The sequence below is a fragment of the Acanthopagrus latus genome, chromosome 1 (assembly GCF_904848185.1).
Source record: "Acanthopagrus latus isolate v.2019 chromosome 1, fAcaLat1.1, whole genome shotgun sequence".
Classification (NCBI taxonomy): Eukaryota; Metazoa; Chordata; class Actinopteri; order Spariformes; family Sparidae; genus Acanthopagrus; species Acanthopagrus latus.
In genome coordinates, this window is record NC_051039.1 from 32,191,520 (window position 1) to 32,206,394 (window position 14,875).

The window sequence follows — 14,875 nt, forward strand, 5'->3', positions numbered from 1 at the left end:
CTATGAGTTAGGAATGGGATGGCACTTCAGTTCATAGAATGAGTAAAGGCAGGTGAGCGAATACTTTTGGTAATATAGTGTATATATATATATTAGATAAATATATATATATATATATATATATATATATATATATATATATATATATATATATATATATATATATATATAGGGGGGTGTGTGTTTGTGTATATATATACACATATATAGTTTTCCTTCTTTGTGTTGTAATCATTGACAGAGAGGATTAAGGGTTAATTTTTGAATGTCCCATGTCACAAATACAGTACACACACGCACACAAAAAAAACCACACAAGCTCAGAGGGCTTAGGGCCAGGTTGATTTACTCTATGCACGCTATCTATGTTAAACAGATTTACTACTGTTAGATTAGTGGGGGGTTTATTCATTTGTTCACTTAATCTGTCCACCCTTCTTAATCCATCCTGTATCTGTGTGCAAGCAGTGTTAAGTTTTTCTGACCACACAAGACAGACCAACTATAGATATGTACTTTATATGACCTCACTTAAATAAACACAAACTATCCCTTTAAACTCAGCGCTACACAAACACTATACCTATACAAACACAAAAGTACACTCTTTTTTGTTTTTGTTTTTTCTTAAAAGAAGTATGCAGTATGCATTTGTGGAAAGAGCTGGCAGTAAGAGAAGGATATGTATATAATTCTTGTTGCTCAGACACTATGGTAGTAAAAATAGCAGAAAGAATTTATTACTGTGAATAGCTAAAATGTAGACTTCTCTATTGGCCAACACAGATCACATCTGTAGGTATGCAAGTCCAGGATGACCCTGGGCAGGCAATGATTCACTGTACAGTGAATTTCATTTCAAGCTCTAATGAGGTTTGTGCATCAGTGTGCACTGGAGCGCTGATGAATCAGCTACATGATTCTTAGGCAGCGATGATAACTGCATATTTGTTCTTCTGAGCCAGCAGTGGTGTAAAGGCAATGAAAAACAAAGAATAAAGATTATAATCAGGTTTATATATAACTAAGTATATAACTGCAATGATACCATAGTAAATTGATTCTCAAGAGGAGTCTTATCACCATATATGCAGAGAAGACATATAGAAAAGAAATTGCATGTTCGACCCATGTAGGCCAAAAACATCAGCAACAGACTCACCTAGATCAGACTCCCCTTAGTTTATTTCATTAGCTGCCTTCACCATATGATGACGACGGCTAGAAGTGAAGTGAAGTGAAATGAAGTGGAAGAGTAGTGATGTCATTTCCAGTCAGTGAGCATAGTGAGCAGAGAGGCTCACTGCCTTTTTATAGTGCATTCTGGGAATATTCGAGGGAGCTGAACTTGCACTTCAGTGGAGTGATACTGGCACCGGGACACTCGGTTTACTATCTAGGGACCAGTTTTAGACACCCTGTGTTCCCCCCGGTCACTTATTCTGCTTTTATTTTCATGGACTTTTTAAGTCGTTCAGAAACAAACAAATGACCCAAATTTCCCCCAAAGCATTTTCTGCTCTACATAAAAGAACCTGGGACCATGTATGAGAGCATGCCTGAGTTATGCACCACCATTCCCCTCCCCCATCTAAGCCAGTTTTATCTCCTCCTATTGTTTTTAATTCCCACAGAGGGACAGGTTAAATCAGCTTGAGAACAGTCACATTGGTAGCACACTCCTGTATATTTCACTGCTGAATGAATATGATGCTGTGGTCAAAAGTAAGTAAGGTTGGTTTGTAAGTTGGTAGTAGTAGGTTTTGACAAGGGATTTGTGGGTTTTTTTTGTCAACAATATGTTTATTGGATTTTTTACATAACAACCCTAGAGCTGAATGAAAGGACAATGTACAACAATATATCAAATAGGTACCAGATCAGCCCAATCCACCCTCCCTCCACCCCAGATTTATTTGAAGGTTAACCCTTTAAATTATTCATAATCTTTTCACTTGGTATGCATGATGCTAGTTCATTCATCAATCCAGCAAATATTCGTGGTGATACAACCTTCCAATGCATAGCTATACATTTGTTGGCTGTAATAAGGGCAATACTAAAAAATTTGAGTTGGTTTTTATTGACTTTCATCATAGATGTGTCACCCAGGAGAATTATTCTTGGCTTTGTGGGGATGGTTAGTCCTGTAATATCATTAAGCACTTTGAGTATATACACCCAATATGAATTAAGACAAGGGCGAGTCCAAAATATATGTACCAATGTTCTTGTTCCAGATTTGCATCTTGGGCAAAACTTATTTTATGTAATCTGTCAGGGGTATAGTATGTTCTATGAATACGATTGTATTGTGTAGTTTTGTGTCTAGAGTTAAAAGAAAAAACACTGACTACTAGTACACAGTGATTCTCAATCCCCCTCTTCAAAATTACACTCCAGGTCTTCTTCCCATTTATATTTCACTCTTAGTTCTTCCCGACCTACAATCTGAGAAATTGAGTAAGAGTAGGATATAAACCCCCCTCTCTCCTTGGTTCCTACGCCCAAGTTTATCTAGAGGCTGCTCTTTTATGGTTGAAGATAGGGATGTCCCGATCCGATCACGTGATCGGAAATCGGGGCCAATCACGTGGTTTCAGACCTGATCGGAATCAGACTTTACATGCCAATTCGGGATCGAGTGTAGTCTAGGTCATCAGACTGCGACTGAACTGAAAAAGACAAGAGAGAGACATAGAGAGGAGAAAAAACTCTTAGCAGACCACAATACAAAAATTACTTTACCAAAACTGCTGCCTCAAAAATTATGATGCAGTTGACAAAACACTTTCTTTTTTTTTTAAGTAGTTTTTTTGGCCTTTTCTGGAGTGTGACAGGAAACAGGGTAAGAGAGGGAGTGACACGCAGCAAAGGGACCCAGGCTGGGAGTTGAACTCCTGTTAGTTGCCAATTTATTTGGTATAGCAAGCTAAAACTGAGCAAAGTATCATCTCCCCTTATTTTTGACACAAAAACTTGAACTTTTGAATTTGTATTTTATTTTTTTTAAATTCTGTAAGTCTACAGAATGCTCTTTTAAACGGGAACATTGCCAATTTTCAACCAGCTTTGTATCACCACAATTTTGGTCGTATGTTAAATTGGGGTGTGTAAAAATATCGATTCATCAGTGCATTGCAATATATTTTTTTTCCCAAATCAATATTAATTCATACAGTCCTTTGAATCATTCAGGCAAGCAGAGGCCCTTGACCACCTGCTGTTCCTCACCGGACGCCTCTGAGTCCCCACCTCCAGCCACTGTAAGTGCGTCGCCCGCGACCTCGCTCGAGGGTCGGATGGTGATGCGCCGCAGAAAACCGTCAGAGCTGCGGAGGTGGGTAGCTGATGTCTGACGCACAGCTCTTTCGGAGACAGTAAACTCCCAGCATAGCCGGTCTCACCCTGGCCGCTGCACCGTGCGCCCGTGGGTATCACTCTCCTCTGGGAAAAGAGGGGGGTTCAGTGTCAACGTGTTACCCCCTCGCGTCTAGCCGGAGGATGGAGGGACCGCGGTCTATGTTTATGTCAGACAAAAATGTACCATGCGCTTTCTCAGCTTAACTATGTTTGCACTATTTTATATCTAAAGACATCATGTGCCTTTGTTTACATTTCAATTCAAACTAGAACATCCTAGAGGAAAGAGTTATAATTTAAGATTACTTTTTTTTAATTAGAAAATTATCAACAGGTACTCTAATGAATTATTTGTTTATTACTACTTATTCCTGAATTGATATCGAAGCATTTAAGTCACTATTGAATCAAATCGATATTGAATCGAATTCCGACCTAAAGAATCTAACCACAACGAGGTTGTTCTGCTTTTTGTAAGTGCGCTACCACAGATACAAACAGTATAGTCGGGCAACCCATCTGTATCCCTCTCGGATTGAGTGAGGTCTAATACTCTTTCTAATAGAGAAAGATCATGAACCGAACAATGCTGCAATGTTGTTTTTTGTATTGTAAAAACAGAAGCTGCAAAAACAAAAGAAAACACTCAGATGAAACTGTAAAAACGTGGCAGTGCAGATGAAATATGAACCACCATCCTGATGTGTATTTCTCTCAACTCAAAATGTTCTCAGAAACATACTTTAGTTACAGTTTAGCTGTAACAAAATATTCTTTGGTAGTTGCTAAAGCCTCTCGGTTTCCCAGTACATCACCCATTATCAGTCAGTATGGTGTAGTGCAGTACATTCTGGTTGTTGTAGGTTTTCCACCTTTTGAGCATAACGGACAGCTCCACACAACCCTTTTTCTCTGATATCTCTGGTCATGTAGAGCCAATTTAAGGATTAAGGAACATCTGTATCTTTCTCCTACCGGAGAATAGCCATCTTTTCAGCAGTGAAACACTTCTTTAAGTGAATTTCATAACGTCAGTATAAACTGGTTTTATGACGTTATACTTAACCAACTGAATTCCTCTTTTTATTCCGCAATGGCAAATCATTAGCCTTGTACTATCATTGCTTCTCAGATTTGGGATTATGCAGATCTTTAACTACCAAACCATAAGTCAAGTTTGATATGAGTCTCAAGTAATACAGCTTAAGTTATCATGAAAAGGCCACACATAAGAATGAAATCAGTACTAAGGAGCACATTTTTACCTGGGACTCCATTTTAAGGGCAGGCCAGTGTTCCAAGATCTCTCCAACAGGTAGGTCATCACTGATGACCTCTTTTTGCTGTAGGGCAAAGGTAGTTTGCATCAACTTTGCAATCAAGGTAAGGTTTTTGTCAGTCATCTTAACTTCATCTATATTTTGGAGTTTCAATTGCTCAAGGCTTCCAGCATCTATACCTCTTTGGACTTCTGCCTTCTTTGGACTTTTGATGTTAGTGTGGGGAGCTTGTTTGTCTGGGTTGTTTCTTCTCCTCTTCCCAGAATTTATAGCTACCTCATGAAATCCTGCCTGTCTCAACTTAGTGCGGTAGTTCTTAAACTTTAGACTATTTTTCCAACCATACCATCCTGTCTGAGATCCTCCCAGCTAGCAGGAAATGTTCCCACAACATTGGCTAACATTCCCTACAAGTTCTTATTATGTTTTTAAAAAATGTCCTTATCTAATATCAAAGAACATTTTAAAGATGTTCATCATTTCAAATAATGTTCCTATTAAGTTAAATGTTAAGAAAGTAAGAATGTTTTAGGTGCAACATTCTGAGGATGTTTTGGTGATGTTGTTGAAGTAACAGATTATAGAATGTTCTTCTATAAAACATTCCCATAATGTTATACAATAACAAAGGAAGAACATTGTCAAAGCAACATGCGGAAAATGTTTTCAGAATATTATTAAGGCATACAATCCCAAAACATCTTTCTAAAATGTTCCTGTAATGTGATATGTTAACAAAGGAAGGAAGTTTTAGCTGTAACATTCTCGGGATGTTTTGGGGATGTCGGTGAGGTATTATAGAATGTTCTTCATAAAACATTCTGAGAATGTTACATGAAATCAAAGGAAGAACATTCTAAGAGCAACATTTTGAAAATGTTTTCAGGATGTATTAGGGCCTCAGATTATATCTCGTTTTTTAAAAAGTATTTCAACACTGTTACATGATAACAAAGGAAAAACATTCTGTAAGCAACACTTGGAAAATGTTTTTGGGATGTTATTAAGGCCTCAGTTCACGAAACATTTTTTCGACAACATTCCTGTAATGTGATGTGTTGAACAAAGGTAACACTTTGTCTGCAACATTCTGTTTTGGTGATGTTGTTAACATATATAGAATGTTCTTCTTTAAAACATTCCCACAATGTTATATGATAACAAAGGAAAAACATTCTGTAAGCAACACTTGGAAAACGTTTTTAGGATGTTTTTAAGGCCTTACATAACAGATGATAGAATTTTTTTTTATAAAATGTCATAAACCCATGCCAGTTTCAGGGAAGCAGGCTAAGTTACCTCAGAAAATCCAACGCAAGCCAAGACAGGACCAAACACACCACAATGATGTTGCTAAGCCATCCAGACTCCCAGCCGTCCCGGGGCTGGTAAATTGGATAGGATGCTGTTTGCAAATTACTTTATCAGCTACAAAGAAACTAATGCCAGATCCATGCTGTGCAACAGGTCGCTGTCTGCAGATGCCCTTATGGCCATCAGTGTCATTCTGATTCTTATACATAGGCATAGTAGGCCCACCTAAAATTGGTTAGAACATCCAAGTGTAGCAAAACAACTTTTGAATGATATAGGGATGGGGAATTAATTGACATGACTGTCCCCTTCTCTGATGTCCATTTGTCCTAGTCTCTACTTTTCCAGGACAAGGAAAGTACAGGGAAGGAAAGGTGACCAGGTGGCATTATTACCAGTGCCCACAATCTCACACCTGGTGTGTACAATATCTTAGATGTAATTAGCTGTGTTTTGTGAGCTTTACATTGATAATTAACTTTACAGAGTGAACATGAGTTTTAGATTTATCTCCAACGGGCCATTTGTGGATCATGACTCATAGCATGCTACCTAAGCGTAATTCTAACTTGTGACAATCATAAGCAATCACAAACATTGAGTCAAGGATATTTAGGTAAAATCAAACAAATCATTGTATAGCCCAATGTCACAAATCACAAAATTACCTCAAGGGGCTTTACAATTATGTATTCTACAGCACAGGCTACATGGAAAGATTTCCCACAGGGTGAGCAATGGAGGAAACCTCAGGAAGAGCAATAGAGTCGGATTCCTCTCCAGGGATTGAAAGACATGTAATATGCATGTAAAATGCCAGTATGAACAATCTGGGTGACAAAATTAGAGATACATTTAGGAGGATGACATTGTAGGATCAACACAAGTGTTTTACATTATTATTGTTGCCAAAAAGTTAAGTTTAAAGTGTAGGTTTGTGTTTGGTGAGACTCAGACGAGGTCGGGAACAAATATGTTCGGTGTGTTCAGCTGCCTTTCGGGCCACACAGATGTTATCTGCTCCAATTCAACATGCAAAGTCTGAGGAGGTTGGCTGTCGGCCATCTGAGCCATTGGATTCTCTGATTGGCGGTGTGCTAGCAAATTCACGCAGTGTGTGGGTGGAATACTGTGTGCGCTTTGTTCTTATATACACTCTGTTCTGTAATTCCCTGTTTTCATGTTTTGTACTGGCATGAGACTAGCTGTTATGTCCGTTCAGGAGGAATTAATCTGTGTTCATGTGGTAATGCCTTGCTGCATGTTTAGTATGCAGCTGTTTTTGTCTGAAATAGTTAAGTTTCGTTTTGATCGAAAGTAGAGAGAGTTGTGTGCATAAACCTCTCGTCCAGCGCCTTTTTTATACACTAGCACCACACGCTTGTTGCATCTCGCGCAAGCACAGAACGTACACGCTACTGTGGAGATGGCAGCAACTTTTCTGCCAAACGGGTCAGACAAGAGGCAACAGAGTGGTTGGATAAAGGCAGTTGGCTGTTGGTTTGAGTCTGGGCGGTGTGTGGGGGCCTTAAAGAGCACATGTCTGGGGAATTTGACAGTTTTTGTTGATTTTTTTTTTTTTTTTTTTTGCCTTTTTGGTTCTAGCAGAATGTCAAGTGGGGAAAGTGCAATTGAAAAAACGTGAAACCCTAACCCTTGTTTTAACTAAAAGAATACAAATATGTGTTAATAGTCCAATTCCAATAGTTAAAGAAATTATCAGTGATCCTAGTGAGGACTTTGTCTTAAGATGAAGTGGGAATGTTGTCATAATGTTTTAATGTTTAAATATTTTAATGAAAAGTTACTGCAAAACATTTATAGATTTTTTACCAAAGCATGTTATCCAACACTAAAATAATATCATTTCAAGACTATTTAAAACTTTGATTTAAAAATGTTTTAAGAACATTTGGGCATAATGTTCTAACAGGGCTTTTAGTAAACATTTTAAGAGGGTTATCACAAAACATTTATGTAATGTTTTTAGAGAATGTTATCCTCGAACATTCTGGGAACTTCAAGAAAACTTCCCGCTGAGAACGTTTTCAAGAATATTAGGGCATAATGTTTAAGCAATGTTGTCACTGAACATTTTAAGTGTCCCGTATTACACTGTTTTTCATCAATTTCACACAGCTGTCAGCGGTCCAACAACACTGTATTCAATATGCATTACCCCAAACCCATCTGTGGTCCTGAATTTCAGCTGTCTAAAAGTCACTCTACAGAGCACTATTCAGAGCAGTCTGGTTCTGTGCCTGTACCTTTAAATGCTAATGAGCTCCGTCTGTCAATGCCTAATTGCAGAGCCCTGCCTGCTACTTCACTCTCAGGGAAAGGATGCCCCTTGCGTTAGCAGTAGCATGCGCTAATGTTTACAGTGGATGTATATATGTATCGCTATGGCTCGCAGAGATTTTTTCGTTCAGCCATACCAGTTTGACCAAGAATCGGACCCAGAAGGAGAGGCTCCTAAAGAAGTACAGACTCTGTGGCTGCAGCAGGACGTTTCAGAATGGTTAGTGTGTCTGTATAATGTTAGTTTGTTCGTATGTGTTGTTACATTTACCACCATGAAGCTAATGGCTAACAGATAACGAAAGCTGTGTTTGTCTCCCACACAGTCTCCAAACTCTTGGACACTGTTAGCATCATCTCTATCTCCAGTCTGCACATGTTTCCAGACTTTATACTGTGACAACCAACCTGACTTCACCATACTCGTAGACAACTGTAAATACTATTAAACTGTGGCAACACTTTTAGGTGGCTAAGGTGCAGTTGCTGGGTCCAGTATGGTTGGGACTGATCCTTACACAAGGGTCAGTGTCGAGGCAAAGCCAGCTTTGTACTGACCCTCATTACCAAAGCAGTCTGATGTGAAGTGATTAGCACACACACACAAGCCATAGTGAACCGTAGCCGGCACGTTGTCTTAAAATATGAAACGCAACCGCTGTCTCTTCTGTTGTTCTGTAGCTGGGACAGAATATAGGGAATTATGTTGATTTTTACAACCAACAACAGAGCTATTTGCGTGTCTAACTTTGAGCGACGACATTGTGAGACACTGCTGTCTGACTGCTGGACACACAGAAGGGATTCCACATATGTTAATAACATTAAAGTCCGTGTAAAGCAAATTCAGCCATTTTCTTCTAAACACATTAAAAAAGGTCATAAATGTATTTCTTTAAAACATGTAAAAAGCATTCAACCGTTTAGAATTTAATTTTGGAGCTAGGCTCACAAACTGTGTTTCACCATTTCTGTGTTCAGGATTTAATGGGCGGGTCAGAAAATCATGCAAATCATGGCCGCGTTATATAACGCGGCCATGATTTGCATAAACCCGATCCTGCTGCGGAAGCCGTATAAATACACTCAGCGCATTAACTTCAGTAGTTTTTCTGCTTGCTCTCGAGTCTTGGATTGCATCTCTTAGAATAGTTTGCAGCTTGCTAACCAGTCAACTAAACAGTCATGTCTCCTCCACATCGCTCCTGCATCTTTCCTGGATGCCATAGTGTGCAGAGTAACAACAGCGTTAGCTTATTTAAGTTTCCTAAGGTTTCCTAAGGATGACAATGTAAGGAAACGGTGGATCGATTTTGTCAAAAGCAGCTACTGTGGAGAGTTAAAAATCACCACCAAGACCTGTCTCTGCAGTGTCCACTTAGTTATGTATAGTTAACTATAGCAACTGTCACCAGGTAAAGTCTGGATATCTGAAGAGTCTGTTGACGCAAGTTGGTGGGGCCGAACTGACCCTCTCCGTCCCGGCTTGCATCCTCCCGTCTCGCCGACAGCGCATGCTCTCATCTCCACCGCCAGCATTATGTGCCCGCCTGCGACTGTCCCGCCGACAACAGGTGCTCTCATCCCCGCCACCGGCCAGACTTTTGATTCTCTGCGCTGACCCGAACCGGACCGCGGGCCAGGTCGGGCCGACATTTCCCGTCAATATCCTCGGGCCGGGTTGGATCGGCATTTGATCAAGCATTTGTGTGTGTGTAGGTGTGTTTTTTTGTAATAACTCAAAATAATGACGGTACTTCGAGCTACAAAACGCAAGAAGGTTCAAGATGAAAAGCTAAAATAAATATTTTTACTGAGGAAAATAACAAAAATAATAGTAAGGCACAGTGATTTGAATGGTTTGGAAATATTACCGCATTAGATTACTCCTCACTGAAAAAAGTGGTCAGATTAGAGTAACACGTTACCGGCATCACTGATTGGGTAGTGTAAGTGCAACATGGAGCTTGAGAACATCCGTTATAACAGCCCACGTATTAAAAAAATGTTGGGTTTAAATCGGGCTCGGGCTCATAATTACAGTTAATGTGGCTGGGCTGGGCTGGGCTGTGTTCGGGTTGGGCATGATTTTTTTGGGTCAGATCTAAGCTCCAAGTGTAAGTGTGTGCGTATGTATGTTATAAATAGTGTACATTTTGGCAATTAAATACATTTTGCTGAAGGTGCAAATCCTGAAAGTGATTTTACCCTGTGCATTCTGTCATGCCCATGTAATGTTAGCAAATGTTATTGCATTTAATCATACCATGATTTGGCATCATTCCCTGAGTGGAGTCCATCTGACAGCACAATGATAATCCACAGGTGATATTTTATGTGCACCAATATAGCTATGACAAGGAATTGTATGTAGACTGGGGTTTTACGTTTGTGTGTAATGTAAAACATGGACTGTGAGGGACGAGGCTGAGAATTATCAGTGTCTGACTCAGAGTCAGTTTCTAGCTCTGATGGCTCAACCAGGTCGGGCTGGGTCCATCCGATGATGCTGCTCGCTTACATTGTTACTGTAGGTTACGTCCTTGTACAGTACATGGAAGCAGCTCCCCTCCTGCGTGTGGGTGTGGTTTCAGCACCTCTGTCTGACACGGAAATTTATGGAAAAATAGCCCCTTAAATGATAAAAGTGAAAGTGGAAATAAATGGACGACATTCAGACATGAGATAAATAAACCCAATGGGGGGGTCCCGACATCAGCTACCCGCCTATGCAGCTGTGATGGTGTTTCCACGGCGCATCACCCTCCGACCCTCGAGCGAAGTTGTGGGCGAGGCGCTTCCAGCTGCTGGAGGCGGGGACTGAGAGGCGTCCGGTGAGGCACAGACGGTGGTTGGGGGCTGCTGCTTGCCTGAATTGATTATTGAGTATTTTCTGAATGACCAGCAGGTGGCACTATTTTCCACGCTAAAGCATTTTTGGCCCATAACTCCCACATAATGTGTCACACATTGTTAAACTTTCTACATGTTCCCTAAATTCAGCTTAATTGTGTGGTGTAGGCCACGCCCACTTTTACTGCAACTTTCCATTCGCAAAATCACGTCAAATGAAAAACCTACTTTTTTGAACTCCTCCTAGACGATTTGACCAATTTGCACCAAACTTTGCACGTAGCATGTGTGGACCCTCCTGACAAAACATTATCAAAAGAATTATGATAGCCCTTTAAACGCGCAAAATGTAAAACAACAAATTCCTGCACATTGTGTTGAAAACAATCTTGCATGTCTTTGCAAAATACTGTCTGACTATCACATAAATGTTTATAATTATGTTCCATGGACTGATGAGGCTTTGTGTAAAATTTGGTGCAAATCGGCCAATAGGTGGTGATCTGGTCGCAGTCTAATTAGTGTGAATGGAAAGTAAATGGGAAAATCTTCAAATCCTCCTCAAAACTCATCGATTTTCAACGTCTTCTTGTGCTTCATACTTTGAGCTACAGACACCATTCCACCTTTTATAGTCAGAAGACTTTGAACTATTACTTTTACGTTTTTTAAATCATTGCAGTTTTAGTTTTAAGGATTTTTAGGCCTACCTCTGAAGTAGCCGAAGTCACTGAGGTAGACGGGAAGCTCCTCAGTGGCAAGGCACGGGGGGTGGATGGGATCCGCCCTGAGTACCTCAAGTCTCTGGATGTTGTGGGGCTGTCTTGGTTGACACGTCTCTGCAACATTGCATGGCAGTTGGGGACAGTGCAGGTTAGGGTTAGGGTTAGGACTGGCAGACCGGGGTGGTGGCCCCCCTATTTAAAAAGGGGGACCGGAGGGTGTGTTCCACTCCTCAGCCCCCCTGGGAAAGTCTACTTCAGGGTACTGGAGAGGAGAATTCGGCCAATAGTCGAACCTCAGATTCAGGAGGAACAATGCGGTTTTTGTCCAGGCCGCGGAACACTGGACCAGCTCCATACCCTCCGCAAGGGTGCTTGAGGGTTCATGGGAGTTTGCCCAATCAGTCCACATGTGTTTTGTGGACTTGGAGAAAGCATTCGAGTCCCTTCAAGTCCCTTGTGGCATTCTGTGGGAGGTGCTCCAGGAGTACGGGGTCGGAGGTCCTCTGTTAAGGGCTGTACAGTCTCTGTACGACCGGAGCAGGAGCTTGGTTCACATTGCCAGCAGTAAGTCAGACCTGTTCCCAGTGCATGTTGGACTCCGGCAGGGCTGCCATTTGTCACCGGTTCTGTTCATTACTTTTAAGGACAGAATTTCTAGGCACAGCCACAGGCCGGAGGGGGTCTGGTTTGGGAGCCACAGGATTTCATCTCTGCTTTTCGCGGATGATGTGGTCTTGTTGGCTCCTTCGAGCCAGGACCTCCAGCATGTCCTGGGGCGGTTTGCATCCGAGTGTGAAGCGGCTTGGATGAGAATCAGCACCTCCAAATTCAAGGCCATGGTTCTCGACCGGAAAAGGTGGCTTGTCCCCTCCAGGTTGGGGGAGAGCTACTGCCTCAGGTGGAGGAGTTTAAGTGTCTTGGGGTCTTGTTCACGAGTGAAGGAAGGATGGAGCGTGAGATTGACAGGCAGATCGGTGCAGCACTGGCAGTAATGCGGTCGTTGTATCGGTCCGTCGTGGTGAAGAGAGAGCTGAGTCGAAAGGCGAACCTCTCAATTTACCGGTCAATCTACGTTCCTACCCTCACCTATGGTCATGAACTTTGGGTCATGACCAAAAGAATAAGATCCCAGATACAAGCAGCTGAAATGAGTTTCCTCCGCAGGGTGGCAGGGAGCTCCCTTAGAGATAGGATAGGGTGAGGAGCTCTGTCACCCAGGAGGAGCTCGAAGTAGAGCCACTGCTCCTCCACATCGAGAGGAGCCAGCTGAGGTGGCTCGGGCATCTGTTTCGGATGCCCCCGGGACGCCTCCCTCGGGAGGTGTTCCTGGCATGTCCCACCGGGAGGAGACCCCTAGGAAGACCCAGGACACACTAGAGAGCCTGAAGAGCAGGAGGAAGTGTCCAGGTAGAGGGAGGTCTGGGTGTCCCTGCTCAGGCAGCTGCCCCCGCAACCCGGTCAGATAAGCGGATGAAAATGGATAGATGGATGGATGGATGGATTTTTAGGCTGTCTGATTGTATAATGGGTGTGTATTGTGTGAGCTAGAGTGTGTGACATCATTGCTAGAGTGTAGAGCAGCTAGAAGAACTGGAGAAAAAAACTCTCTTCAGCTTCATTTGGATCCAACATCTTTAACTTCACATAGACAATATACACACAGAAATGTAGGAAATCTTGTTGGCTTCCAGGTGATGGTCTTATTTCTGATGTAAGACTTACAGTTTTGGCTGTGGGAGCCCTGGAGTGACAAGCGCTCAAGCAACTCCCCCATAAGCCTTAATGTTAATTTTGAGCCTAGGATTCTGGAGGAGAGCAGACAGTACTTGTTTTGTCTCTCGCTCTGCCGCCGTCATTTTTCACTCTACAGAAATAAAAAATGACATCACAGAGTTCAGCAATGTCTCCTGTTACTCAATATTTAAATATTTCAGCGATAACCATCAATTTTTTTCAAGAATTGCAGGAGGTTGGGAGGCATTTTCCCATTTATTCTTATGGGGACATTTTCAGCTTTGGCACTGTTAATGCTCCAGCATATGTGCAGCCAGAGAAACTGTTCACCTTTTTAAGCTCTTTCAGCCCTCTTACTTTTCAGCTTTCATCATGCAGCACATCCCATTAGTTACTCAATTCTTCTCTGACCTGGCTGGGTTTTTTCAAGATCTCCCAAGAGAACCCATGTGCTTGATAGAGTGATAGCAGACAGACTCCCAACAGCAAGCACAGTAAGAGGGAACTTCCATATCTATGCCGTGAACACTGTGTTTGAGCACAAAGGTGACATCATCCTGTGTTTTGAAACCGTAAGGGGAGTTGAGCCTTGAGGGAAGCTGGAGGATTTGTGAGGCTACTGGACGATGATACTTTCAGCTTCTTCCTGAAACTATTTCATTGCATCATGCCTCATGTGGACATTCTCTTCAGCCAGCTTCAGAAGCGGACCATCAACTCAGTCTTTGTCCGGGGAATCATGCAGCAGTTCACACAGTTTTTCTGATTTCATCTTACTTTATTCGATACTGGCAATAGCAGGCTACCTAATTATAAAGGAACTTCTTTCGCAGTGGAAGGTGTTGCGTGAACAAGCCCCGATGGCAACATGCCCCAACGCATGTGGACTGCGAGGGCCCCTTCATTACTGCTTGCAGCTTCAATTATTTTTATTTTTCTCTCACTAAAAGTGATGCTGCAGGCTAAACAAAGCAAGGAAGGGCAGTGCAATTTGGAGGGTTGGTCCAGATTCCTACACATACCTCAGACACAAAAAATACATATATCCGCCTGCAGGGGGCACTATAACCTTGGCAAACACGTTTTTGCCTATAACTCCCACACCGTATGAAATCTCGTATCCCCAGATTCCCTGAATGGAGCTGAATAACTTTGCAAGGCCATGCCCACATCCGCCTTGGAGTTTTTTTCGCAAAACTGCAAAACCTGGAAAACTTACTTTTTCGAAATCCTCCTTGGGATTTTGTCCAATCGGCGTAAAACTTGCCACATACACTGTTCAGCTGGACCTGATCTAATATTATC

General features: G+C 41.8%; 1 protein-coding gene across 7 annotated transcripts in view; it reads left to right on the forward strand.

Moving 5' to 3' along the window:
* Nucleotides 1–14,875, forward strand: part of glra3 (glycine receptor, alpha 3) — a 114,141-nt gene that overhangs the window by 58,713 nt on the left and 40,553 nt on the right. The window contains exon 1 of one of the 7 annotated variants that reach the window (XM_037110031.1): nucleotides 8,461–8,478. The exons of the other annotated variants lie outside the window; for them this stretch is intronic. Coding sequence (XP_036965926.1) covers nucleotides 8,476–8,478 — 3 coding nt within the window. The 5' untranslated portion in view covers nucleotides 8,461–8,475. Of the gene's footprint in view, nucleotides 1–8,460; nucleotides 8,479–14,875 lie in introns of those variants that run through there. 7 annotated transcript variants of the gene reach the window in all.